Below are 27,843 nucleotides of genomic sequence, written 5' to 3'. Positions count from 1 at the left end.
CCCCTCCCCCTCCACTTTTTTCAGCATCACTGTCCATTATCTCTGAGAGAGCACTGGCTCTTGTCTGGAGGCTCCGTCCCCCACTCTGTCAGTCATTAATGTCGTCTCTTTATTTCATTGTGCTGCATCCCTTCTGTTAAATTTCTCTCAGGCCACATCAGATCAGAGCTGCCTGCCAAACCTTTCATAACCCCCAACCCCCCACCCCAACCCTGCTCTTGTCCTGTGCCACAGAGTAGTTGGTAATCACTCATATTTCCTTCCCCACCTCAACTCCTCTGCTCTGTTACTCTTTTTCTACTGCCCACCTCGTCTCCTCCTCACCTCAGCCCCAAGCCCTCTCCTCCCCACCTCTCCCTTCTCCCCCAACCCCCCCTGGTCACAATGAAGGTGTGCTGGAGGCGCAGTTGTCATGGCAAGTTATTCTTTCAGTTTGTTACGTTCCTTTTCCTCAACTTGCTGGTGGTGGGATGGTTATAGAAGATCTCTTTCTCTCTCTCTCACACCCCCTTCCCCAAATCTGTGTGGCCAGTCTCACGTTAATTTGAGCCGTTCTGAAACTGCCCATCCTCCCAACGCTTCTCTTACTTTGAGAATAATATTAGATTGAGTGCATGTCAGCTTCTTATTTAATCAGTTTAGTGTTTGGAAAAAGTTATAATTGTGCGTAGTCTTAATTTTTCCTTTTTAGTTGGAAATTTTTTGTAAGTCTCTCCGTAACTTTTTGCTGGACTGCTTCTCGCGTGTTTTTTTAAATTTTATTTATTTATTTTTTATTTTTTTATCAGGTTTTGTTTTGTGTTCTAGTTTTTGTCCCCCTTGTAATGCCTTGCTTCCTTTTGGGACAAAATGGTTCCTGACAGGATCCTGAGTGTGAATGCCAGCATCGACACTATTGGAGAGATTCTGCTGAAAATCATACCGACTCTAGAGGAGGTGAGCCACCATGTTAATTAGCATTATTTAGATGAAATGACAAAACCTGAGCTGAACTTTACACAACGAAACTGCCGTGACCTGAATAACAACCCTTTACTTTGTTGGGACTCATTGGATCAAATGGCAGAGCTTTACTTCAGAAACACTCATTGATTGGCCATAAGTCACCCTTACAGTTTTACTGCAGTGGTCTTTTTATACTGCTCAGGTCAACGTGAGAGCCTGGATCTGTTATTTGACTGTGCAGACCAATCACTGCAGTGACTCCCATACAATGGCAGCCCATACTAATGTTGATCTATTACAATATTTTGCTAATGGCGCACCTTGCTTCAGATGTGTCCGAACAACAAAGTGAACAATTACACATTTTTACTGCTCCAGGTTTTGTGCACCCCATAACACATGCATCTTACTTTGTTGTTCTTGGATACATTTTCCAAATGGCACCTTTTGTTGTTATATTGTTGATTTTTCTACTCAGATGAATCTTAGCTTTAATGAGTTCAATCTTTTCCACCACTGTTCTTCTAAAACAGTACTGTTTTCTGTGTTTGGAAAATGCTGCGATGAAATATTGAGAGTCCCTTTTTATCATATAATAAATTTTGTGACTGCAGCAGCAGCAATTTTAGTGCCAATTATTTGGGGTCTTTGTAGGTCTGTCAGTTACCCCATGCTGCTTTAAAAAATATCCTCTAAAGTTGACACATACTGTTTATTTTACAGCTATTCAGTATAAAAGAGTGAGTGTGAAAATTCACTAATTTAGTAAAATAGAGAGGAAAAAATGTATACTCTGCTCACCTGCTATCAGACTTAGTTGCTGTGCTGGAGCTAAAAAAAAAGGGATCAAATTCAAGGAAAGGAGCATCAGTACACTCAAATCTCTACAAAAGTCTTTTTTAATAATCAATAATCTCTGTGTGGACTGAATTTAAATCCAACTAGATGTTGGGTTTACATAAAGTAGGATGGCCACCTTTTTTTTTCTCCACCCATTGGCAACATAGATTATTTAATTGCAGAAATGCTTTGTTTCTGCAACTATAGGATGAGTTTCAGGCCCTACTGACATTACTGATCTTGTGCTGTTTCTTTAGTACCAGCATTACAGTGGGATTGATTTTGACTGTGAGCTTCGCCTGCTGATCCATCAGAGCTTGGCAGGGGGCATCATTGGGGTGAAAGGTGCCAAGATAAAGGAGCTGAGAGAGGTAGGACAGAGTCCAGATTAGCAGGAGCCTCGCCATGGTGCTTTGCCCGAACTGATGGCCTGTAGATGACTTATTAGAGACATAATTGTTTTATAGTTAATGATGAATACTGTATGTGAACATATGTATGTATGTGAACTATTAAAATGTGTTTGATTTGATTGACTGTTAATATAAGGCTAGTTCAGTAGCGAAGCGCTCAAAAGTGAATTTTGATGGTCTGGTCTCATATTTTTGTTTCTACGTGCCAGAACACCCAGACCACCATCAAGTTGTTCCAGGAGTGCTGCCCACACTCCACCGACAGAGTCGTCTTGGTGGGAGGAAAGCCAGAACGTGTCATTGAATGTATAAAAGTGATCCTGGAGCTGGTGTCAGAGGTGAGTTTACAGCACTGAGAACATATGCACACATGCAGATGTAATAATAGTTACTTGAAGCTGAAATCCAATTCTGAGAAGTGAAATGTTAAGAAGATTGTTTTGTGTGCTTTAAACAAAACAACTATTTCAACAATTATTTCCGTTTAGGAGAGTCTATTACGATCTCTTCTTTTTAATTTCCTTTGTTTTCATTTTGCAGGCGCCAATCAAAGGTCGTGCCCAGCCTTATGACCCTAATTTCTACGATGAGACATACGACTATGGAGGTTTCACCATGTTATTTGAGGAGAGAGGCAGACGACCCATTGGGGGTTTCCCCATTCGTGTGCGTGGGGGCTTTGAGCGAATGCCCCCAATTCGTGGCAACAGACCCATGCCTCCCTCCAGAAGGGACTACGACGACATGAGCCCCCGCCGGGGTCCTCCACCACCGCTGAGCAGAGGTGGACGAGGCGGCAGTCGTGCACGTAACCTGCCTCTTCCCCCGCCTCCGCCGCCAAGAGGAGGGTGAGGAGGTTAAAATGAACTCCAGTGTGTTTGGGTTGGTTCGTTTGGGCTGCTTTGAAAACTGTCGGCTGAACTCTGACCGAGTTCTCCTGAAGAGAAGGGTCTTGGTCTGTCTCTAACCAGACTCTGGAGCAGTTCAGTTGTGGTCTCAAACTAATGGTAGATATGTGATTTTAACATGAATACGAAAGCTTATCTTCTGTTAAATCCACCAACTGATCATGAACTGCTGATGGATTTGCTGTATAAGTACAGGCTTGAGGACAAGATCGTTTTGTAACCACGTTAACGTGTATGCACACTACTCCATGAAAGGGAAACTGTCCATATGAACTATTAGCTCTGTGGTAGTTTATAAAAAGCAGGTGTGAACTAAAAGGTTAAAAAAAAGGTAACAATGTGATGTCTTATTTTTCCTTGTTCCAGATCATATAAACCAAACCACAGGTGTGAACAAACCCTCAGACACCCAATTGCTTAGATACTTTTGGACATTTACGTTTTATTTTTCCAATACCTTCCCTTGTCTGTCAATGTTCGCAGGGGAGACAGGTTCTCACATGGCAGCTACCACGGCAGCATGGACGACAGACCAAGGTGAGCAGGATTGTCAATACTGCAAATGATCATATAAAAGCTGGTTTTGAAATAATGGCCAAAAGCCTGTGTATAAAGGGACGTTTTAATGTGAAAATTCAGAAGGAAGTGTTGAGTTTTATGCATGGTAGCTTAACATAATTTGTGAGAAGAACACCTGACTTGACTCTTTCTGTACTGATGCTTAGATCTGTGGAAATATTATATATTATGGTTAAGTTATAAATACAACAGGTACATTTTGAGTTTGTATCAACAAGCTAACAGGGGAAATTATAAATAAAGGCCTGACACTGATAAAAGCTTGCCTCAAATAAGGGCCACTCTCTGCCACCTGGCTAAATCTGAGGATTTATGTTAATATGATTCCTCCCAAAGTACAGCGACATATATCAGTGAAAGTTGCTCAGCGGCAGACTGTCAACCCACCAGCCCTGATTCAGAGTATGATCACAGGTCATCTGTAGAGTCTGCATGTCCTTTCACACTCACAGCTTTCTAAATACCAATCTAACAGCCGTGACCTGCTTGATGCTGTGGTGTTAAGTGTCCTCTACAGAAGATAAACTATATTAACTTTACTATATTAATGCGTACCTTTTTTGTGTGTAGTGACAGAAGAGGAAGAGGAGACCGTTATGACAGCATGGTGAGTGCCGTCTGTGTTTACAGGTGCTAAGCTAAGCTGTGCTGTGTGGTTGTAGCTTCCTAGTTGTGTGGTGTTTGTGAATTGTGTTTCAGATGAGATGATTGGAATTCCTCTTTCTGAGTGTAGTACAAGCACAGAGGCATGGACACAGTGCTGCTTTTTCACTGTGTATGCACACTGATCTTGGCCTGTTGTTGCCTGGCAACACTTGTCTCCTTGGTTACCGCAGAGCAGCTGAGTACGTAGTCCAGAGATCCACCAGGCTAGCAAATCAACTTGAGCTGAAACCAAAGCAATTCCTGAACAGGTTCCCTTCAGGTCTTAGCTGCAAATTGTTCCAACAGGATAAAAGAATATATTTAATCAGATGAATACCAATAGAAGTCACTGAATTCCTGAGATTTAAGGGTAAACATGGTGTGATTGCATTAATACAGCTTCACTTATAAAGACCACTCTGATTTTGCTTATCAAAATGCAAATTAACTTCAGCAGTGAGAGCCTCAAGAGATGAAGAATTACTTTAACTGGATAAGAAGATAGCCTTAGATAATAAAAGAAATGTATCACTTTACTTTTACTCATCTGAAGGCTTCATAAATACAACTGTTTAATGCATATGGTTGCAAAGTGTTTGCATGCTCAGATAACTAAAAAGTGTTTTTATTTATTTAGAATATTTAGGTGATGAACTAATTCTCACTGTTACATTAATGCATTACCATTTGAATAGCCAGAGGATGGATTTATTGGGTTAAGGCAAATTATTACTGTGCATTTAAATGTCCTAAATATGGGCAATTAATTCTTTGGTATAATTAGCACTATGACATGACATGTCTATAAAAAATGTAATATCCCAGATTGTTGAAAGCTCAAGCACAATAAGTTGAATATTTTGACCCAGTTTCAAAGTTCTTGAAGTGCTTATGTCCGAGTTGCAGCCTGCGACAATTTTCATATATAACAGAGCAATGACATAGTTTTTAAAATGTCAAATATTTTTGTAATGTTCCTTTTCTACCTTTTATTTTTACATAGTATGTACTTTGCTTTTTTTTTTTTTATCCCACCTCATGTTGTCTACTAAGGGCCGTCTTCAAAGTAACCAGAAGTCCGAGGGCAGTGTGAACTCCCTAGTCTTCTCAGTATTCAGCAGAAATATTTTGCAGGATGAAACTGTAAAATAGAAAACACAGACACACAGCAGCTATCAAAAGAAAAATGCAGTTCTAACACTCATTGCCTGGAGGCGGCACAAGTGTCAAAATTGCTGGAAGAATTTGTTTCCTTGCCTTTAGATGGCAACATGTCTGCAACTGCTGCAGCTGTTACTTTTCTTGCTAATAGATTGTGCATGTTGAACTGCAAGTCAAACTGATGATGCTGTCAAGTTGTTCACACTGACAGTGTACATCACTGTGGGGATCTAGAAGACTAAGGTGGTGTGTCCACATATCGCTTTAAAGGCGTCTTTAAGCCGTTATCTCAGGATGGCCACAGAATTACATGAGTTTGTTTCAGTGGCCTGCAGGACTCAGATTTCAAACCAATAATGCACTTTTCAAATAAAGTGGAACGGGATATTTGAAGCATGAATGATGCTGAAAAATGTGCAGTGACTGCTTAACGCTGTGGAATTGGTCCTGACTCAGATCCTCGTGGAACATTTCCAGCACCTTGCTGAATCTGTGCCTCAGATAATTCAGGCTGTTCTTGATGCAAGAAAGAATCTTACCCATATTGGCCAGGTTGTTTGTGATATTGTTGAATGGGTACAGAGTTTGTGGCTTATTATTGTGCAGGCAACTTAAAAAGGCTTTCATAGCATGCTGTCATTATTGTGACATTACAGTTTTATGTTTTATCTTTGTTTTGTTTTGTTTTTGTCCCATTGATCCTGAAATGCAGAGTGGAGGCGGATATGGTGAGTGTTGATATTTGTATAAATCCTGCACAGATCTACATTTAATTCATCAAAGGAAAATCCTGTTTTTTGTTAACTGAGGTTTTATTTTCATGGTTTTAGCCATCATCCTTTTCACATATGTCATGTGGGGACACAATAAACTCTGCTAAACAGACTGCACTGGGGAACAAGTCAAATCATAGAACCACTTGACCACTACTTTTTAAATCTACAAAAAGTAGATGCTAAAGTCAATGCAGCAGATTCCTGGTTTATCGTTGGTCTACTGTACTAATCATAATGCATAGTGCACCCAGTTATAAAATGCAATGGATGATTACAACAGACAATTTAATGTATGTTATCCTTGTTTTCTGACCATGTTCTGGATAATTTGATTTAAATTGAGATTTAAATTTTTATTCAAGAATTAACTGTAATGCTCATTTGTTTAAAACCTGTCGGGTGGCTTGACCACTCATATTACTTTCCCCATTAAACCATGTTGTTGCAGCTGTGGCTGCAAGTTTTGACATGTCCCCACATCCTCAGAATTACATCATTGAATAATCATTTCCCTTAAAAAACGTAATTGCCCTGTAACACACTGTAAGAGCACATAAAGGGGAATCTTGTTTGGGTATTCTGTCAGGCTGTATTGCTTGTTTACTAACACCCTATCTGTCACGATGGTGAATTTTCATTTTTCACTTTCTTGTTTCCTTTTCAATGTTTTCAAAGACAACAATTCTTCCTGGGATCACTTTCAATCTGGTGAGTGGGGCTGAATCATTATTGTCCCAGTGTCTTGTTTCCTAACCTAAAGGGATTGTTTCATATTGTTGCACATTTTATTTAAAGACAAAATCACTTTAAATATACTTTCTCACCATCTAGGTGGCAGAGGGTCATACAGTGACATAGGAGGCCCTGTCATCACAACACAAGTCACCATCCCTAAAGATGTGAGTAAAGCATCTATTTACACTCAAAAACACATGACTCTGACAGTAAAGAAAGACAGAGAAGACATTTCACTTCTGCTTGGTTGTTGTGCAGCTGGCTGGTTCCATCATTGGTAAGGGCGGCCAGAGGATCAAGCAGATCCGCCACGAGTCTGGGGCATCCATCAAGATTGATGAACCACTAGAGGGCTCTGAGGACCGCATCATCACCATCACAGGAACACAGGACCAGATCCAGAACGCCCAGTACCTGCTGCAGAACAGGCATGTGCTTCTGTGAATCCACCCCCCAAAAAGGTCTTCATCATCACACTGCAGCAGCCTGGTCTCTTCTGATGGCCTGTTTACCATCCACTGCTAGGTGGAAGTAAACAGTTTAGTAGTTGCTGTCTTAAATAGTTCACTTCGACTTTACTTCCTGTAGAAATGCCAGTGGAAAGTTATAACACACAAAGACATAAAAGCAGATAAAACATGTTGTTCCTATAGTCAAACATAGTTGCTGCAATATTAATTGTACTATACTGACACCACTGTTACTACTGCTTCTTTAGTCTTTGCCCCAGACGTTGATCGTAAGCAGTGAGAAAACCTGAACACCAGAAAGCTCCTGATTTTGTCTAGGACTGAAACAACTGGTCGATTAATTGATTGGTTGATTGACACAAAATTAATCTGCCACTTTTTGATGATCAATTATTTATTTTAATCATCTTTGAAGGAGAACAGGCCCATGCTTTATGATTTCAGTTTCTCAAATGTGAGGTTCTGCTTCTTTCTGATCTTGTCACTTGAAACTGTAAAGTGAACATCTCTTGGAGTTTTACTGTTGGTCTGAGAAAACAAACACTTTGAGGATGTCGCTTTGGGAAATTATACAGAGCATTTTTCAGTGTTCTGTGACATTTTATGGAAAAAACAATTGACAAAGTAATTAGCAGATTAATTGAAAATGAAAACAATCATTAGTTGCAGCCCTAATCTGCTCAACTTGAACCTGATATTTCTTAACTCAACATTTTACTGCCTTGGATAAATGTTAAAATTTTGTATATTATGCCAGAAAAAGGGGCGTTAAAGCCTCTTTTTTTTTTTTTTACACTAGTATCTCATCTTGAAGAGTTTTCAGTTCACACATTTATTTTCCCCACTCACTAAATGGCCTCAACAGTCATATTGCGTCTTGCAGACAGAATTTATTTTCAGCCTTGACCTTGGCATACTTTTTATAACTTACAGTTCTGCTCCACATGAAAAATGTCTTCCAGTTTGCAGCATCCAGCATGAACAACTCCTGACCCATGTTATGCTCCTGTTAAAATAAATATCCTTGATGTTTTCATGAAATGCCCTTACTTATATCTGTCTCTTATTTCAGTGTGAGGCAGTACTCTGGTCGGTTCTTCTAAGAAGAAGGAAGTGAAGAAGAAGAGCGAAGCCATGCTGCCATACTGTTTGCTCCGTCTATTCAGAGCCTACATTCCTCTGCTTTGGGTAGATGTGCCCACTCCCCTCACTGTCACACACTACACCACCTATCTATACATTGCTAATTTTATTTAGAGGAGTTTTGAAAAATCTTAAGCTGTCAAACAGCAAACAAGGAGTCAACAACATATTCCGTGCAGGTGTAATTATTTTCTGGGAGATCCTTGTGCCGTCATTGGAGTAAACTCATCTGTGTGATAACTTTCTGTGTTGTGAGCCACCCCTGGCCCTTATCTCCCTCATTTCAGTACAGCATGCAGAATGTAATCTTTTTTTAAGGAATATGATGTGATTTTTTTTTTTTTTTTTTTTTTTTTCCCTCAACTGATGAAGGACCCACTCCAAATGAAGATGCATGGTGTCAAGAATGGTTAAAGAGCCATTTAAATAAACTTTTAATTTTTACACAAGATTCAACATCCTTTTCCACTTTCAAATAAAGTGCTTTTTGTAAAATGGGAGTTAAAGAAATAGTTTGACATTTTAGGAAAAGTGCTCTCTGGCTCTGAGTTTTAGATGAGAAAAGTTCTTGGCTATCCTAAGTAGGACTAACTTGCCATGAATTCTTAATTAGGTTAAATTAAGACTGAAACTGCACAGGGGCCCCAAAAGCTCATATCATTTGTTGCTGCTGCCAACAGTTATTCACATAAATCTGATGATTATTTTATTTTATCAATCAGTTGTTAAATGTGAAAAATGTCAGTAAATAGTGAAAAATACCTGTCATTATTCCTCGAAGCCCAAATAAACCAACAGTCCAAACCTCCTAAAATGTTTAGGTTACTGAAAATATAAACTATCAAAAATGACATTAGTGTTTCTTGTACAAGTTTATATCTGTTCATATTAATGAAGACTTTTAATGTTCTAATCATTTAGTTGTACTGAAGTTTAAGCTCATAGGCTGGATAAAAGGCCCCTCTCTTAAATGACAATAAAAACTCAGCCACTGTTAAGACGATTGGACGGGTTCCAGACTCTGGTTGACCAACTTTTTGTCAGTGAGATCTGTTAACATAAAACAGCTAAAACAATTGTCATTCGTCGTTTTTGGGTTTTGTGTGGATTTAGCAACATTGATGAGCCTCTGAGATGTTGGTACTGTAGGTGGACCTTGTTACCCTTGGGCAGAGCTAGGCTAGCAGTTTCCTCCCACTCTCCAGTCTTGATAAGACCTAGACCTCGATGAGAGTAGTGTCTCAACTAGATTAACTCGGCCACAACACAATCAAACATATTTCCCAAAATGTCAAAGTTTTTGCTTTAAGTTGGGATAAATGTGCCAGTGTGATATATCAAAAAGAAAATTTTAAAAACTTTTGTTTTTCACTGAAAGACAAGAAGCTGTATAAAGTGTGTGTGTGTGTGTGTGTGCGTGTGTGTGTGTGTGTATATATTTACATAGAAACAGTTAATTTCTGGGAGGGGGGGTTAGACTGGCCCAGACTACTTTCTACTTTCTTGGAAGGAGGTGGAGCTAAAAGACAGGTTTGTTAATCTTCTTTTTTTTTCTCTATTTGATTCATTTTCTGCCGCTCGCCTGGATGGACTCGCTGTAATGCAACTTTAACATCTGACCTGTTAGATCCAATTATTCTTACATAAGTGTTTTTAATTTGTAAGCACTTTTAAAAGTTTCTTTTTGTTTTGTTTTTTTTGTTTGTTTTTTTTTGTTTTTTTGATGATCTCTTAAGATGCAGTTGGATGTGAGCAGCGTGCAGCCTTGTGAGTCCAGAGTGGTGTTTTCTGTCTGGTCATATCTGTATTTCTGTGTCTGATAATCTGTAGTACCTGCAGGTGTTGAGTAAATAAAGTCTGTGTTACAGTTCTCCAAACGTATGTGCTCGTGTCTTTATTTCAACAGAGGAATGAGAAATATCTGTTCAGTGCATGTATTGGTTTTGATTGGTTCCCAGAGAAGGTGATGTGTCAGCCTGTTGCTGTAACTGTCACATGCATCCGTAGTTTACTAGTTAACACCGGAAATTTGTTCCCATAATGTAATAGTGAAAGCCCACACGGTTTCCCATCAGAGCACAGCCTTCCGTCACATGGTTCACTGTTGGTTTTTCACCCAGGACAAACAAAACCGGACGCTGAGGAGGATAACACCGAGCTTCACCTACAGCGGAGACAGAAACGGTGGCACAACAAGCCTTTTTTTTAATTTAAAGGGGAATAACTTTTGCCGTATTTCTATCATTCTGTAGCACTATCATGTAAAACTCCGCCATATTCAGCCCACCACGCCCGGAGCTCAGCCACCAGGGGTAAAAGACTCGCTACTTCAGTCTTCTTAAGTTGTTGCACAAAGTTAATTTCCTCTTCTCAAGAGAGGATAAAGGTAATACAAACAGCCTTGAGAGTAACTGCTTTACTTCCTCAAATTTACATTTGTTAAACCTTTTTTCCAGCTCAGGGGAACAGTTTTAGCTCAGGCTGTGGGGACTGTGGAGGGGTTCACCAAAATATACACTGACTTCAGGATATCGGGGCTTTTTTTATATTTTCCTGTAGAACTAACACTATGTATGTGTCTGTGCTCCTTAAGGTGACGTGCTATCCAGGAGTTATGATTCTGAGCTCCGTGGGAGCTTGCTGCCTCAGCCCGGAGGCCAAAGAGGCTCGCAGGATCAACGATGAGATTGAGAGGCAGCTCCGCCGGGACAAGAAGGACGCCCGCCGGGAATTCAAGCTCCTACTTCTCGGTAAGAGGCAAAAAATAACTCCTCTCTGTATCACTTCTGGGGTCTGTACAGTAACAGTACTGGAACAAGTATTTACATCTTATACTTACGTAAAAGCAGAAGTATCCCACTGTAAAAATACTCCTTTACAATTTTATTCAAAATTTTAAGTAAAAATACATGTTTTATATGTGAAATCCCAATGAGTTAATTTATCCCAATATGTAAATTTTCCTCTGCAAAGTAGCAGAATATTTTAACTACTTGAGTATCTAAAGTACTCAAAAACTGTACTGAAGTACTGTATTACCAACTCAAAAAACATTAAAACATTAACTGTAAGAACAACAAAACAGAAGTATTATCAGCAAAATTTTATAAAAAAGTAAAAGTTATCATTCAAAATCAAAACATCCTCTTTGACTACTTCGCTGTGTAGTACAGTATCAGACTGTTTATACTGATGTATCAGCGTGTAAGCAGCATTTTGTTGTTGTAGCTGCTTGATGTGGAGCCAGTTTTAACTACTTTATATACAGTTAGCTTAGTCCAGTGGTTCCCAATATGGGGGTGGGGCTGCAAGATGATTATTGGGAGAGGAAACAAACATCTGTTGTTTTTTTCATGTAAAATATTGATCTGAAAAGTACACTGTTAAAAATGTAGTGGAGTAAATGCACAATATTTCCCTCTGAAATGTAGTGAAGTATAATGTAGCATAAAATGGAAATAGTCAAGTAAAATACAAGTAGCTCCAAACTGGTCTTAAGTACAGTAGTTTAGTTCATGTACTTAGTTGTTAGGTTAAATTTAGTTTTAGCTTGACAAAAGCAAAATGCTTCTTACATATTAATGCATAAACATATAATTAATAATGCTAATATGCTAATAATGCTAATAATCAAACTGCTGCTCAAAACTGTATTCAGCTACAGTAAATGTGCTTGCACCACTGATTATAACAAACAGAGAAGACACACATTAGTCCCATCTGGCAGATGAATAAATGATTGCTGCGTCATCTTGGGAGGACACATGTTACATTTATGTTACTTGACAAATGATGCATCAGCAATGCTGTGAGTAAGTCTAAGGTGTGAGGCAGTCACGCTGTTTGTGGTTATCCTGCTTTCAAAAATGACTGACTCCCTGATGAATGTGTAACCAACCTTTCAGGTTCAAAAGTCAGATGTGTAGCTACAGCACTGACAAAACAATGACTGCGTATTTTAAAGAAATCTTACACTAATACATTTGTGCATTTTTTGTATCATGCTGAATGATCCTACCTAGCATTTAATATAATATATATTTTAGTGAGGCTGAGATTAGAGTAGTGCAGGCTACTATCAACTAGTCCATGCTGAAATGTCATTGTTTCATTTTAACTGGCTGGAAAGCTTTGTAGCGTTGTCATCTGCAGGGGGAAATGCTGCAACTTCTTCTTGTTTTCAGACATACACACAGTCAGTTGTGAGACGACAAAAAACTGTTCGTAAAAACTGACTGAGAATAAACACAAGACCCATAAGGCCTCAAAACAAGATACAACCCAGACAATGGTAATTAATTTAAGTTCAAGATTGCATAAGAGTGAGACATGGAAGTGCTTCAAACACCATATAATCAAAACCTGTTGCCTCTGCTTTTGTTTGTCTGACAACACACAGAGTTAAGGGATAAGGCTGGTGACATGCTATATTTTATATTGTGAACAAATTCCATGAAGAAATTAAAACTAAAAATAAATTGATCCTGATGACAAGTATTGTCTGTGTAGTGAAAGCTTTATATAGCTTATTCATGTGAGACAGAGACCTCTACTGTTGTCCAACAAGACTAAGAGTCTACAGCCATGCCAGTGGCTATATATTGTGTTTAGAGCTACATGCTAACATCAGCATGCTAACATGCTTGCAGTGGTGATGCTGATGTTTAGCAGCTACAATATGTTGTACTTGTCAGTTTGCACTAAACACTAAGTACAACTGAGGTAGATGTGAATGTCATTCGTTTTGCAGGTTTTTGGTCATGAAGCAAAGTATTGGTCAAAGTGACAGTTTTACCTGATGAAAAGTCAATGGATCACCAAAGTGATTAAAATTCATCCCAAAAGGGAACATGACCGTCTGTACAAACTTTCTCCCAATAGTTGTAGTGGTATTTCAGTCTGGACCAAAGTGGTGGACTGACAGACTGACATTGCCATCCACAGAAACACTAGGTCGGTAGGTAGGTAGGGCTTCTGCCCTAAATGCTGACACACCAAATTCAAATGAATCCATGGCGAAAATAGTCCCCAACAACTATACAACTACTGATGATTGAGTAACTTCTCTTTTGAAAAGGAAGCTATACATTTGTGAGCTGTTTGTAAAAATGTATGTCCTCAGTAGGAACCAATGAGCCTGGGGCTGAGAGGCACAGACAGTGTAGGGACGTTTTGACAGATGGGTTTTATTGATAATTAAAAAAATAGCATAATGCCAGCCTTATTGTTTAAGTGTATGCATGTGTGTTGTTATGCATGTTGTTATGCATGTTATGTATCTGTTGATGGCCAGGAACTGGTGAAAGTGGGAAGAGCACTTTCATTAAGCAGATGAGGATCATCCATGGCCGCGGATACTCTGAGGAGGACAAGAGATCCTTCACCAGGCTGGTCTACCAGAACATTTTCACCGCCATGCAGGCCATGATCCAGGCCATGAACACATTACAGATCCCCTACAAGTATGAACACAATAAGGTAGACCAGACTATTGTTTCTTTCTCCTTTTGTTTTTATGCTTTACACAGACAGATTGAGGAAGAGGTTTTTACCACACACACTCCCACAGAAGCGTGTGCAAGGTTTTAGCTCCGGCATCGACAGAGCCTGCAGTGTGTATTACTGTGTGTTCAGGGTAAAGTACTTCTGGTAATTTGCAACAGTGTTTAGATTCGCAATCCAGCTGCCAGAAAGTTTTGCCTACTTACAGAGCAGGCTGTCGTTTTGGAAAGTACACATGATGTTACACTGCAGGCATGTACAGACAGGTACTCCTGAGCCAAAAAGAAACAAAAGGGGAAGGAGACAGAGAATTCCCTGTTAATCATACAGGAGTCTGTCCCTGTCATACCAACAGCAGGAGCTTATTAATCACACAAATATGCTACATTAGTAATAGTTCTAAGTAAGGATGAGACCCAGATGAGAAGAGTGCTGCATTAGCCAAGTCTGAGTCAGGATGTGGGTTACTTTTTTTTTCCGTCTTGTCACCAGTGAGGATGAAGTTGTGTGGAACCTCAGAAAATAACAGCATGTCACTGAGCATGCAGATATTAGTGCAGAGCGTTTGTGGGCCGGAGGGTGACCATTCACTAAACCCCTCTCCTGAACAGCAACAGCGCGCTCATCCTAAAAGCTGTCTCTTTTATAATGTCACAAGTGCCACATGTTTGAAAATACAAATAATAAACCATAAACATGACCAATGTCTTGCTTGTTAAAGAATGAAAGCTCAGCAGCCAAATGATAATACTAAACAAAAGAACAGCTGGATATTTTCCCTATAATAATTGTGTGGCTCTGCACTAATACAAGAAAAATACTGTTTCTTTATTTACATCTCTTCTATGTGGATGATGAGGATACTAAATCTTTGCCTAGGACCTATTAGCTATAGCCTCAGACTTTAAGCATAATATTGAGTGTTTGGCCATCAGTTTCATATTAGGAGCCTTTTTACACTGTTCTCATATCAAAAAGAAATCAGCTGGAAACAAAAATCAGTGGAGACGATGTTTTCAGCCCACACGTGGAGTTAAATAAGCTTAATTAGGCGGTTAGCGACAGCTGATCGACCTGCTTTTTCCTACCTCTGTCTGAACACAAGGTCCCATTGTTTTGAAAATGATGAAGAAAAAACAGACAGGTGTGACAACAATAACTGATGGAGGTGGGGCTCAGCAAACAGTCAGTCGGTTGGATGTAAGAGTGAGCTTTTAGTGAATTGTTAATTTTTCGGATTGATTTTTCGGAGTGAACAGATTGGAGAGAAAAGGGGTAAGAAAAAAAAAGAGAAAGAACAACAGATGCTGGCACAGCAGTTTCCTTCAAATTTCTCCCATCGTTTCTCCAAAGAGTGGGAACATGAAAGCAGTGAAGCGGGAGCCATGAAATCAGTCTTAAAATGTGCAAGAAAAAAGAAGGCAAAGGCTTCAGAGAATATGGCTTTCCCCAGAAATATAAAAAAGTAACTAAAAATAAACTCCCGTGGCATTTTGAACACATACAATCTCTGTTAGAAATTTTAGTCAGCCAGACATAACAGGAAAATTACTTACTATTCCTACAATATGTGTAGAGATGTGACTCAGCAAACAGCTCGTCAGATGTTATTGTTTACTTTGGAGTTAACAGTGATGCTATAAACTGGTTAAGCCCATTTACAGTGTGTACAGATGTATTACATAACACTGGAATTTACCTTAGTAAGGAAGCTCCTAGACATTCGTATCATGGTCATAATATCCCCTTTATCTCTGTAGCAATGGAAGAAACCATCAGATCATCAAACACAGCTGCCCATCAACAAAATTACAGTTTCAGTATGTCGTAGCTCTGTGTACAATAAGGCTGTTTATTGGAGGCAATGATACTCCTCCCATGTGATTATCCCAGTGTCCCAAGCAGCAGCAGATGAGAGCAAACAGACTTGAGTGTTTTCTGGATGAACTGCTGCACTGTGGGACCCCAAGGGATATGCAGTCAGGGAAATATTTATTATTAATCAGACACAAATTAGGGCAGTAAGGGTGTGATAGAGATTAAGAGTTCTGAGAAGACATAGGACATCAATCCACAAACCAAAATCCAGGATGACCCGGGACACATAGAAGCCTTTGTGCTTTAAGTCTTTGTGTCAGTGAATGCATATGAAAGGGAAAAAGACTATATACACTGAGGGTGAACAGCAGTGCTCTTGTTGCTACATCCGCTGTCAGCTTACTGTGGAGGTTACAGTCGGTAATTACTGCAGGACACAAAGGCAGCTTGAGTAAAATCTCTTGGTTTGAGATACTCTGACCATGGTTTTTGTAACAGAGTGAGGGGTCCCACATCATTTCGTGGTGTAATTATTTTACGTTGAGTAGCCAGCAAGAGTTTTCATTAGGGCTGCAACTGATAATTATCATAATCGATGGATCTGTCGATTTATCATTTGGTCAATAAAAGATCAAAGGGGCGTCGAGTAGCTCAGTTGGATGAGCATCCGCCCCATGTGTAGAGGCTACAGTCCTCGCTGCAGTCGGCCCCGGTTCGAGTCCCACTTCGGACAGCCCTTAGCTGCATGTCATTCCCCCTCTCTCTGCCTCCCCATTTCCTGTCTCTCTCTACTGCACTATCAATAAAGGCACAAAAAGCCAGAAAACAATAAAAATAAATAAAAAAATAAAAGATCAAAAACCATCATGATTTCCTACAACCCAAGGTGATAACTTGTTTGTCTGACTAACAGTCCTAAAGCCACAGAAAAGGACTTCAATAATTACCTGTCGATGGACTAATTGATTAATCATTAAATCATTGCAGCTTTAGTCTAAAAATGATCTCTCATCATAGGCACAACAATGGCTCAAGCCGGACAATTCTACTGATCACGTGTAGACAACCTAACTTCAGGCTGTTGGTCAGTCTCCTAAATATCAAATTGCCACATTAGCTTACTTATTACGGAGGCAGACTTTCCTACTTTCTAATCACACAGTGTTTAAATCAGGTATTGGACTCCGCTTGATCATTTCTAAGATTAGTAGTACCAATCAGGTTCTCTATTCTGTTTTAAGCTTTACCACTTATGACTTGTCAAATTGAAAAGATGTGGCTGTGGATGTAAGTGATTTTTGCACACTGTAAGCGTATGTGTGAGCGTACAGGTTTCATAATGCTACAAAAACAATGCACAAGATCACAAACATTAGATAATGTTCCTGTAAAGCACTCTGTAGTTATTTAATTATTCATTTCAGTGTGTCATTTGGTTGTTGTTGTTCAGGCCAACGCCGGTATTGTGAGTGGGGTTGATGTGGAGAAAGTAACAACATTAACAAACCCATATGCGGATGCCATCAAGAGCCTGTGGAGTGATCCAGGGATTCAGGAATGTTACAATCGGAAGAGGGAATACCAGCTCTCAGACTCAACCAAATAGTGAGTGTAAACAGAGACGAATAACTCCTCCTTTGCCAAATAGTTTCCACTGTATCATCTGCCAATTGTCTGTTTAATACACTCCAGAAGGGTTGAGTTCAGTGGTTATTCCATTTAAGGTTGTTGACAAAAGGCTTAAAAGGACTAAATAACTGATTAAAGTGAAGTGGCTGAAACAGAAACATCTATGACTTCAATATTTTACTATAAATGTGTCCTGTGCTGCTTTCATATCTATCTGACTGGTTTTGTTTTCATTTACTCCACTGTGCATTGTCATCCTGTGTTACCAGCTATCTGAATGACTTGGATCGAATCGCAGATACTGCTTATCTGCCAACCCAGCAGGATGTCTTGAGGGTCAGGGTGCCCACAACAGGTATTATAGAATACCCCTTTGACCTGGAGAATGTGGTGTTCAGGTGAGTGTTCATGCTGTTGTTTATTTTCTTATATTTTATGTTGTAGTGGTTTTATTGCAGGCGAGGCATAAAGAGTGAAAAAGTACTTGGGAGTAGGACAGGCAAATATACAGTTGACAATGGTGCTGTTATGTGTAGTTTAGTATCACAATTGGATCAGTTTAGTTTCTCTCATGATATATTTTCTGGAAGTTCACTTCACTAATTGTTTATAAATGAAATTACCAGATGGGAGTGTCTGATCTTAGCCAATCCAGTGAACTACACAAATAAGTACAATAACTCAAACTGTCCTTCTCAGTGATTGAGCAACATTGCCCACAATTACCTAATACCCCCAGAGATAATAAGAGGATATACTGTATATGTTGGTATATCTAATATAGTTAAGTCTCTCCCCTATGCACTGTCACATTGCCCAACCTAAAATGAGAGTTTTAACAGCATAGTTTACAATAACACCCACATGTGTTCATAGCAGTATGGTTCTATGGATGGCAACGTCGGTCTACCACTTTGGTCCACACTGAAATATGTCAACAGCCAACAGTCATGCATGCTCCTTTTGGTTTAATGACCTGCAAAAAACCCCCAAAACATAAAAATCAGCATGTTAGCATTGTCATTGTGACCATGTTAGCATGTAGATGTTAGCATTTCACTTAAAGCACCACTCTGCCCAGGTACAGCAACACACAGCAGCTAGCTTGGCTGTAGACTCTCTTCTTTTCTTCCTGTGTCCTCTGACAAGACTAAACTGCATTGTTGTGGAACCAGTCACAAGTTGGAAGCCATTATGTCTTGTTAGTCTTAGTCTTGTTTGAGCACAGCTGGACCTCATTTAACTATTAACTGTCTACAGTCCAAGGTCTTATTCTGCCCATTTATAAAGTAGTTTCATATCACTCATCAGCGACGTCAAATTAAGCTGGTTTTGGAAGTGAAATGTGTCCTTCTGAAACTAGCAGATATTTTGGGGAAGTGAAAGTTTCTGTTCCCTGAATTTAATCCTCACGCCATAAAGACAAATGCTGACGGTTCTGGTTGTCATGGGGATGTAATAAAAGCATTAAAGCCCCTCAACACTTAGCACACATGAATTTTAGGGCAATGTGGTGATATAGTGATATTAAGACAGATATCATTTAAATTTTATTTGAAGTTATTGTAATATTGAGATTGAGCCTAAATGTTGTCTTTACTTTTTCTTCAAATGCTGCAGTACAGTTAACTTAGCAGATACAACCTTTTGAACTTATTACACTGTCCTGTTTAGTCATCATGTCTAAATTACTTATAATCAACTCTCAAACGTTTCCTGTTATATTATCCTTATTATTAAATTAGCTCAGCCTCACAATTTGTAGAATAAAACTGTCTGTGAGTGGGTAATATGATTTTTTCTTTTTAATGATGGCATAATCCTGTGGCTGTAGGATGGTGGATGTGGGTGGCCAGCGATCAGAGAGGAGGAAGTGGATTCACTGTTTCGAGAACGTCACCTCTATCATGTTCCTGGTGGCGCTCAGCGAGTATGATCAGGTCCTTGTTGAGTCTGCCAATGAGGTAAAATGAGGGCTGCTACCTACAAAATATTCTGCTACACGCACAAGATAAGCTCTTGCTATATGTGTCGTTAGTCTGTACATGGGAAAGAAATGGGCTCACTTTGGGATAAGCAAAAATAAATCACTGGGAGAAATACAAAGGGACAATGTTTCTTTTGTTTAAAGCCAAACCTTTGAGGTGGAGATGACCCAGATCTCCACAGAGTCCAACACTAGTCTAGTTTCTCCCTCTCTCTCTCTGTCTGTATTTCTATTTCTTTCTCTCTCTCTCTCTCGCTCACTCTCTCTCTCTGTCTCTCTCTCTCTTTCTGGTAACAATGACAAACCTCATCATAACCCTCCTTTCTGGCAGTGCATGCAGTTCACCTGCAGGGGGAGCTCTTTAGTCGCTCTGTTCAGCAAAAGTGCAGCTCTCAGCAAGGCTTGTTCGCTTGATGAGATTACAGCCAATTGAATTTGCTCACACAGGCAATCACTGCTGAAGTACTGCTTTCAAACACTACGTCTGATTTCATATTTCTGCTCCCGCTGAGATGTCTGTGTCTTGTGATTTTTCCATAGAATCGAATGGAGGAAAGCATGGCCTTATTCCGGACGATCATCACCTACAAGTGGTTCAAAGACTCCTCAGTCATCTTGTTCCTCAACAAGATCGATTTACTTGAGGAGAAAATCATGTATTCACATTTGGTCGACTACTTCCCTGAATATGATGGTAAGAGGAACTAGTTCATTCTGGGCAAAAATGATTTAAAAAAAAAAATGCAGCTGAGCATGATGATGTTTCTGTTGTTTGCTTAATTCAACACACCACATGGTTTTGCTGCTACAGCCTCTCTTGATCTAGTATGCCCAGTAGTTTACAGTGGCTCATGTTGGCACGACTACATGCACACTCGAATCAACAAGGGCCTGCGAATGGAGAATCATTCACCAGAAAACAAGATGCCAAACTCCTGAAAGCAGGAAGAGGGGTGTATTTGATGTATTTGGCTACACAACAACAAAGAATCACAAAAAAAAAAAGTGTGTGCGACTGCTTAACAAGAACAGGACCAAGTAACACAGTACATACATCCATACAGTACATAAAACAATGTCCTGTTTTTTTTGTTTGTTTGTTTTTTATGCCAAAGCCATGAATTGGCTTTGAAACTGTAGCAGCATGTCTTAAATTGATGAAGGGTGAGTTTTATTGCTTATGAATTCAACTTTTCATTTATAAGAGGAAGATTATGTTATGTCTATTTTTAAGAGTTACATAGTATCCCTTAAGTGCTTTGCAACCATTATATATTACAGTTCTTTTATTCTTGAGCTTTTATGTAACTGCTGAAATGCTCTGGTGACTTTCATGTGCTGTTTTTGCCCTCTGTCTCTTTCTACCAGGTCCCCAGCGGGATGTCAAAGCAGGAAAAGAATTCATCTTAGACATGTTTGTGAGTCTTAATCCAAACGAAAAAAAAATCATCTACTCCCACTTCACCTGTGCCACAGACACAGACAACATTCGATTTGTCTTCCGTGCGGTGAAGGACCACATCTTGCATGAGAACCTGGAAGTCTACAACTTAGTTTAAAATGGTGGGCTCGGCGTCATAATTCAATCAGCTTTGTACAGCTGGCAGTCAGGAGAGCTCTGCAGTGATTCGGTTTGCCTCACACTGCTTCTGAACACTATAATCCAAAACAGGAAATTGAGAAGCTATAGCGCTTTTCGCCAAATGACTGTACTACTGATGTATTTCAAATTTTCCTGTTAGGCTCTTTGAAAATGGATGTCTCCAGCTATAATGAAGTGTGTCCCGACAATTAAAGTGCCTCTTTAGTGAGGGGTCTATTATAGTATGCACTCTGAAATTTATGGAGCTCTTTGTAAACGTTGTTGAGCAGAAACAGTATAAATGCACATTGATGGATTGAGAGGGAAAAAAAGTATTTCAGTGGCCTCAAAAGCCTTTGAGGACTAGTAATGTACTAGGTCTGTCCTTCAGGGAATCTGTGGAAGTGGATGTAGACTAACTGCAATGCAGGACCTCACATCACTAACCCAAGTTGGTCAGAGTTGTTTTTTTTTTTTCTAAGTTAAGAACTGTTTGGAATACTCTAAATGCTTAGTTTGTGTGGTGACTTAATGGCAAACGAGTCAAAATTAACACTAATGACTTATTTTATTACAGATATTGATTTGCACACTTCCTTTTTGTAGCATTAGTTGTGTCGATCGTCTGTATGTGTGTACCTCACTTAGTTGGGCATGATCATTCCCACATTGTTTCGAATTTCACTTGACTTTGTACACTTTGCATTCGTCTGTGAGGGCATTGTTCAGTGTTAAACCACTTCTTTGTGAGCACAGCATTAGTAAAATTTCTTGTAATTTAACATATTTCAAAGAGACATTCGCATTCCTGTTTTTTTAAAGTCTCATATCAAAACTGTAAAATAAAGTGTTCACTTGGTTCAGGGACTATTTGGAGTTTTAAGTAGTTTTCTTGCCTTAAAATAATTTGCTAAAATGCCTTTAGATCTTGCCCCGTTGTTTATCTCAATGTGTTGTGTAAATATCGTATGGTACAGTATTTTCCTAGTTTTTTTTTCACCTTTGTTTGCTTCAAGGTCAGTGTTGAAATGCTAACTGCTGAGGAGAGAACTGTTATGTTAAGTAACCTCTGAGGCATTAAACTACAGCATTCTTGATATTAATTCATATGCTGTTCAAGGTATCAAATGCATGAATGAAAAGCTTATGATAGCATATCCACAGCACTAATGTTTACACGACCCTTTCCTTCATGTTAAAAATAATTACAGTCTAATTTGTACTGTTTAATTTATGGTTCTGTTTCTCTGTCACTGTGATATCTTAAAGCAGTCGTAGTGTTTTTTTTAATCTGATTGTATAAATAAACAGACAGTTTGCTGCTCATTTGCTGCTGAGGTTTTCTTTCTTTTTCATTTTTCTTTTTTTTTTGTTAGTGTTTATTTACAAATCAGCTCCAGCACACTCTTTGCTTTGCAATTTAAATGTTTGTCTTCTTGGCTGCTCTGTCAGCTCATCTGGAGCGGTCCCGAAATCCTCCTCTGTGATACATCCATCTGGCCAGAACCTGCGGCAACACTTCTGTTATAGAGGTCCATATTTTTTAGTGTTGTACACAGAGTTTATATCGTGTGGCAAAGCACCTTTATTTCTGGAGGATAGACACTGAATGTAAAGTGGCAGCAGTACGCAGGATTAGTGATGTTACAAAGATAGAGGAAGAGGTGAGGAGGCTGCTGGGCCAAACACATTATCCAGTGAATATAATAACCAATAGGGCTGAAACTATTATTTTCATTATTGATTGATCTAACATTTATTTTCCTGACTAATCAAGTAAAGAGTCAATCCTCACGTTTAAGAATGTATTGAAAAAATGGCTCTAACGACAATTAAACAATTATCAAAATACATAACTTGCCCATTAGTTTTACTTATAGTTTGAATCTCTTATAAATGTTAGCCACAAATGAGGCTTTTTAAAAACACATATGTGTTTTCTTTGTGAAAACTACAGCAGTTTGAAGAGGATAGGGTTGGTCACAACATTGGAAGGGACGCAACAACCACACCACCCCTCCAAAACATGCCATAGTATAGTAAGGCATAAAAATTTGAAAAAGCGTCAAAGTCTATTAAGGCATAAAACATAACAGTATAGTAAGGCATAAAAATGTTAAAAAACGACATAGTATACTATGGCAAAAAATTGAAAAAATTACAAAGTATAATAAAGCATAAAACCATCAGAAAACATCATAGTATAGCAAGGTATGAAGACGTCGTGCTATAATAGGGCCCTTAAAGCAAAAAAACCCACAGAGTATAGAAAGGCATAAAAACATCAAAAAACATCATAGTGTAAAAAGGCATACAAACATCAAAAAACATCATAGTATGATAAAACATAAAAACATCAAAAAACATCATAGTGTAAAAACGCATAAAAACATCAAAAAACCTCATAATATAATGAGATATGAAGACATCATGGTAAATTAAAGCCTTAAAAGTGAATAAAACGACATAGTATATTATAACAAAAAACATGAAAAAACGACATAGTATACTATGGCAAAACAATTGAAAAAATGACAATGTGTGATATAGCATAAAACCATAAGAAAACGTCATAATATGGCAAGGTACGAAGACGTCATGGTATAATAAGGCCCTAAAAGCAAAAAAACCCACAAAGTATAGGAAGGCATAAAAACATCAAAAAACATCATAGTATAATAAGGCATAAAAACATCAAAAAACATCATAGTGTAAAAAGGCATAAAAACATAAAAAAAACCTCATAATATAATGAGATATGAAGACATCATGGTACATTAAGGCCTTAAAAGTGAATAAAACGACATAGTATATTATAACAAAAAACATGAAAAAACGACATAGTATAGTATGGCAAAAAAATTGAAAAAATGACAATGTGTGATAAAGCATAAAACCATCAGAAAACATCATAATATGGCAAGGTACGAAGACGTCATGGTATAATAAGGCCCTAAAAGCAAAAAAAACCCACATAGTATAGGAAGGCATAAAAACATCAAAAAACATCATAGTGTAAAAAGGCATAAAAACATCAAAAAACCTCATAATATAATGAGATATGAAGACATCATGGTACATTAAGGCCTTAAAAGTGAATAAAAACGACATAGTATATTATATCAAAAAACATGAAAAAACGACATAGTATACTATGGCAAAAAAATTGAAAAAATGACAATGTGTGATAAAGCATAAAACCATCAGAAAACATCATAATATGGCAAGGTACGAAGACGTCATGCTATAATAAGGCCCTAAAAGCAAAAAAAACCCACATAGTATAGGAAGGCATAAAAACATCAAAAAACATCATAGTGTAAAAAGGCATAAAAACATAAAAAAACATCATAATATAATGAGATATGAAGACATCATGGTACATTAAGGCCTTAAAAGTGAATAAAACAACATAGTATAGTGTAGCAAAAAACATGAAAAAACGACATAGTATACTATGGCAAAAAAATTGAAAAAATGACAATGTGTAATAAAGCATAAAACCATCAGAAAACATCATAATATGGCAAGTTACGAAGACGTCATGGTTTAATAAGGCCCTAAAAGCAAAAAAACCCACAAAGTATAGGAAGGCATAAAAACATGAAAAAACATCATAATATAATGAGATATGAAGACATCATGGTACATTAAGGCCTTAAAAGTGAATAAAACGACATAGTATATTATAACAAAAAACATGAAAAAACGACATAGTATACTATGGCAAAACAATTGAAAAAATGACAATGTGTGATATAGCATAAAACCATCAGAAAACGTCATAATATGGCAAGGTACGAAGACGTCATGGTATAATAAGGCCCTAAAAGCAAAAAAACCCACATAGTATAGAAAGGCATACAAACATCAAAAAACATCATAGTATAATAAGGCATAAAAACATCAAAAAACATCATAGTGTAAAAAGGCATAAAAACATCAAAAAACCTCATAATATAATGAGATATGAAGACATCATAGTACATTAAGGCCTTAAAAGTGAATAAAACGACATAGTATATTATAACAAAAACATGAAAAAACGACATAGTATACTATGGCAAAAAAATTGAAAAAATGACAATGTGTGATAAAGCATAAAACCATCAGAAAACATCATAATATGGCAAGGTACGAAGACGTCATGCTATAATAAGGCCCTAAAAGCAAAAAAAACCCACATAGTATAGGAAGGCATAAAAACATCAAAAAACATCATAGTGTAAAAAGGCATAAAAACATAAAAAAACATCATAATATAATGAGATATGAAGACATCATGGTACATTAAGGCCTTAAAAGTGAATAAAAACGACATAGTATATTATAACAAGAAATATGAAAAAACGACATAGTATACTATGGCAAAAAAATTGAAAAAATGACAATGTGTAATAAAGCATAAAACCATCAGAAAACATCATAATATGGCAAGTTACGAAGACGTCATGGTTTAGTAAGGCCCTAAAAGCAAAAAAACCCACAAAGTATAGGAAGGCATAAAAACATCAAAAAACATCATAGTATAATAAGGCATAAAAACATAAAAAAACATCATAGTGCAAAAAGGCATAAAAACATCAAAAAACCTCATAATATAATGAGATATGAAGACATCATGGTACATTAAGGCCTTAAAAGTGAATAAAACGACATAGTATATTATAACAAAAAACATGAAAAAACGACATAGTATACTATGGCAAAAAAATTGAAAGAATGACAATGTGTAATAAAGCATAAAACCATCAGAAAACATCATAATATGGCGAGGTACGAAGACGTCATGGTATAATAAGGCCCTAAAAGCAAAAAAACCCACATAGTATAGGAAGGCATAAAAACATCAAAAAACATCATAGTGTAAAAAGGCATAAAAACATCAAAAAACATCATAGTGTAAAAAGGCATAAAAACATCAAAAAACATCATAATATAATGAGATATGAAGACATCATGGTACATTAAGGCCTTAAAAGTGAATAAAACGACATAGTATATTATAACAAAAAACATGAAAAAACGACATAGTATACTATGGCAAAAAAATTGAAAAAATGACAATGTGTAATAAAGCATAAAACCATCAGAAAACATCATAATATGGCAAGTTACGAAGACGTCATGGTTTAATAAGGCCCTAAAAGCAAAAAAACCCACATAGTATAGAAAGGCATACAAACATCATAAAACGTCATGGTTTAATAAGGCATAAAAACATCAAAAAACATCATAGTGTAAAAAGGCATAAAAACATCAAAAAACATCATAATATAATGAGATATGAAGACATCATGGTACATTAAGGCCTTAAAAGTGAATAAAACGACATAGTATATTATAACAAAAAACATGAAAAAACGACATAGTATACTATGGCAAAAAAATTGAAAAAATGACAATGTGTGATAAAGCATAAAACCATCAGAAAACGTCATAATATGGCAAGGTACGAAGACGTCATGGTATAATAAGGCCCTAAAAGCAAAAAAACCCACATAGTATAGAAAGGCATACAAACATCAAAAAACATCATAGTATAATAAGGCATAAAAACATCAAAAAACATCATAGCGTAAAAAGACATAAAAACAACAAAAAACCTAATAATATAATGAGATATGAAGACATCATAGTACATTAAGGCCCTAAAAGTGAATGAAACGACATAGTATATTATAACAAAAAACATGAAAAAACGACATAGTATACTATGGCAAAATATGGAAAGAATGACAAAATATAATAAGATTAAAACCATCAGAAAACGTCATAGTATGGCAAGGTATGAAGATTTCATGGTATAATGAGGCCCTAAAAGCAAAAAAAAACCATCATAGTATAGGAAAGCATAAAAACATCAAAAAACATCATAGTATAATAAGGCATTAAATCATCAAAAAACCTAATAATATAATGAGATATGAAGACATCATGGCACATTAAGGCCTTAAAAGTGAATAAAACAACATAGTATATTATATCAAAAAACATGAAAAAACGACAGTATTCTATGGCAAAAAAATTGAAAAAATGACAATGTGTAATAAAGCATAAAAACATCAGAAAACATCATAATATGGCAAGGTACGAAGACGTCATGGTATAATAAGGCCCTAAAAGCAAAAAAACCCACATAGTATAGGAAGGCATGAAAACATCAAAAAACATCATAGTGTAAAAAGGAATAAAAACATCAAAAAACATCATAATATAATGAGATATGAAGACATCATGGTACATTAAGGCCTTAAAAGTGAATAAAACGACATAGTATATCATAACAAAAAACATGAAAAAACGACATAGTATACTATGGCAAAAAAATTGAAAAAATGACAATGTATAATAAAGCATAAAACCATCAGAAAACATCATAATATGGCAAGGTACGAAGACGTCATGGTATAATAAGGCCCTAAAAGCAAAAAAACCCACATAGTATAAGGAGGCATAAAAACATCAAAAAACATCATAATGTAAAAAGGCATAAAAACATCAAAAAACCTCATAATATAATGAGATATGAAGACATCATGGTAAATTAAAGCCTTAAAAGTGAATAAAACGACATAGTATATTATAACAAAAAACATGAAAAAACGACATAGTATACTATGGCAAAAAAATTGAAAAAATGACAATGTGTGATATAGCATAAAACCATCAGAAAACATCATAATATGGCAAGGTACGAAGACGTCATG

General features: G+C 37.4%; 2 protein-coding genes across 7 annotated transcripts in view; both read left to right on the top strand.

The window, feature by feature from the left end:
* Positions 1-10,492, top strand: part of hnrpkl (heterogeneous nuclear ribonucleoprotein K, like) — a 14,612-nt gene extending 4,120 nt beyond the window's left edge. The window contains exons 5-17 of one of the 5 annotated variants that reach the window (XM_087174670.1): positions 330-415; positions 864-936; positions 2,043-2,156; positions 2,408-2,536; positions 2,739-3,046; positions 3,473-3,493; positions 3,590-3,643; positions 4,256-4,292; positions 6,204-6,219; positions 6,943-6,975; positions 7,099-7,166; positions 7,261-7,430; positions 8,545-10,492. In XM_087174670.1, the coding sequence (XP_087030796.1) occupies positions 330-415; positions 864-936; positions 2,043-2,156; positions 2,408-2,536; positions 2,739-3,046; positions 3,473-3,493; positions 3,590-3,643; positions 4,256-4,292; positions 6,204-6,219; positions 6,943-6,975; positions 7,099-7,166; positions 7,261-7,430; positions 8,545-8,575 (1,140 nt within the window). In that variant the 3' untranslated portion in view covers positions 8,576-10,492. The remainder of the gene's footprint in view (positions 1-329; positions 416-863; positions 937-2,042; positions 2,157-2,407; positions 2,537-2,738; positions 3,047-3,472; positions 3,494-3,589; positions 3,644-4,255; positions 4,293-6,203; positions 6,220-6,942; positions 6,976-7,098; positions 7,167-7,260; positions 7,431-8,544) is intronic. The other 4 variants (XM_087174671.1, XM_087174673.1, XM_087174672.1 and 1 more) reach the window with 4 other exon arrangements.
* A 170-nt stretch (positions 10,493-10,662) lies between these two features.
* On the top strand, positions 10,663-22,459 carry LOC111656798 (guanine nucleotide-binding protein G(q) subunit alpha-like). 2 transcript variants are annotated; one of them, XM_023408659.2, is made up of 8 exons: positions 10,663-10,927; positions 11,209-11,365; positions 13,909-14,093; positions 17,386-17,540; positions 17,834-17,962; positions 19,399-19,528; positions 20,092-20,245; positions 20,920-22,459. In XM_023408659.2, exons 2-8 carry the CDS (start codon positions 11,230-11,232, stop codon positions 21,108-21,110), a joined length of 1,080 nt encoding a protein of 359 aa, XP_023264427.1. In that variant the 5' UTR covers positions 10,663-10,927; positions 11,209-11,229; the 3' UTR covers positions 21,111-22,459. The 2 variants fall into 2 exon arrangements, with proteins under 2 accessions (XP_023264427.1, XP_023264426.1); XM_023408658.2 differs by having other exon boundaries at positions 10,663-11,001.
* Positions 22,460-27,843: the final 5,384 nt, after the last annotated feature.

This window comes from Seriola lalandi, unplaced genomic scaffold, assembly GCF_002814215.2.
Source record: "Seriola lalandi dorsalis isolate HSWRI2012SDOR001 ecotype SW California unplaced genomic scaffold, Sedor1 jcf7180002054370, whole genome shotgun sequence".
Classification (NCBI taxonomy): Eukaryota; Metazoa; Chordata; class Actinopteri; order Carangiformes; family Carangidae; genus Seriola; species Seriola lalandi.
This window is presented reverse-complemented; position numbering and strand designations above follow the sequence as displayed.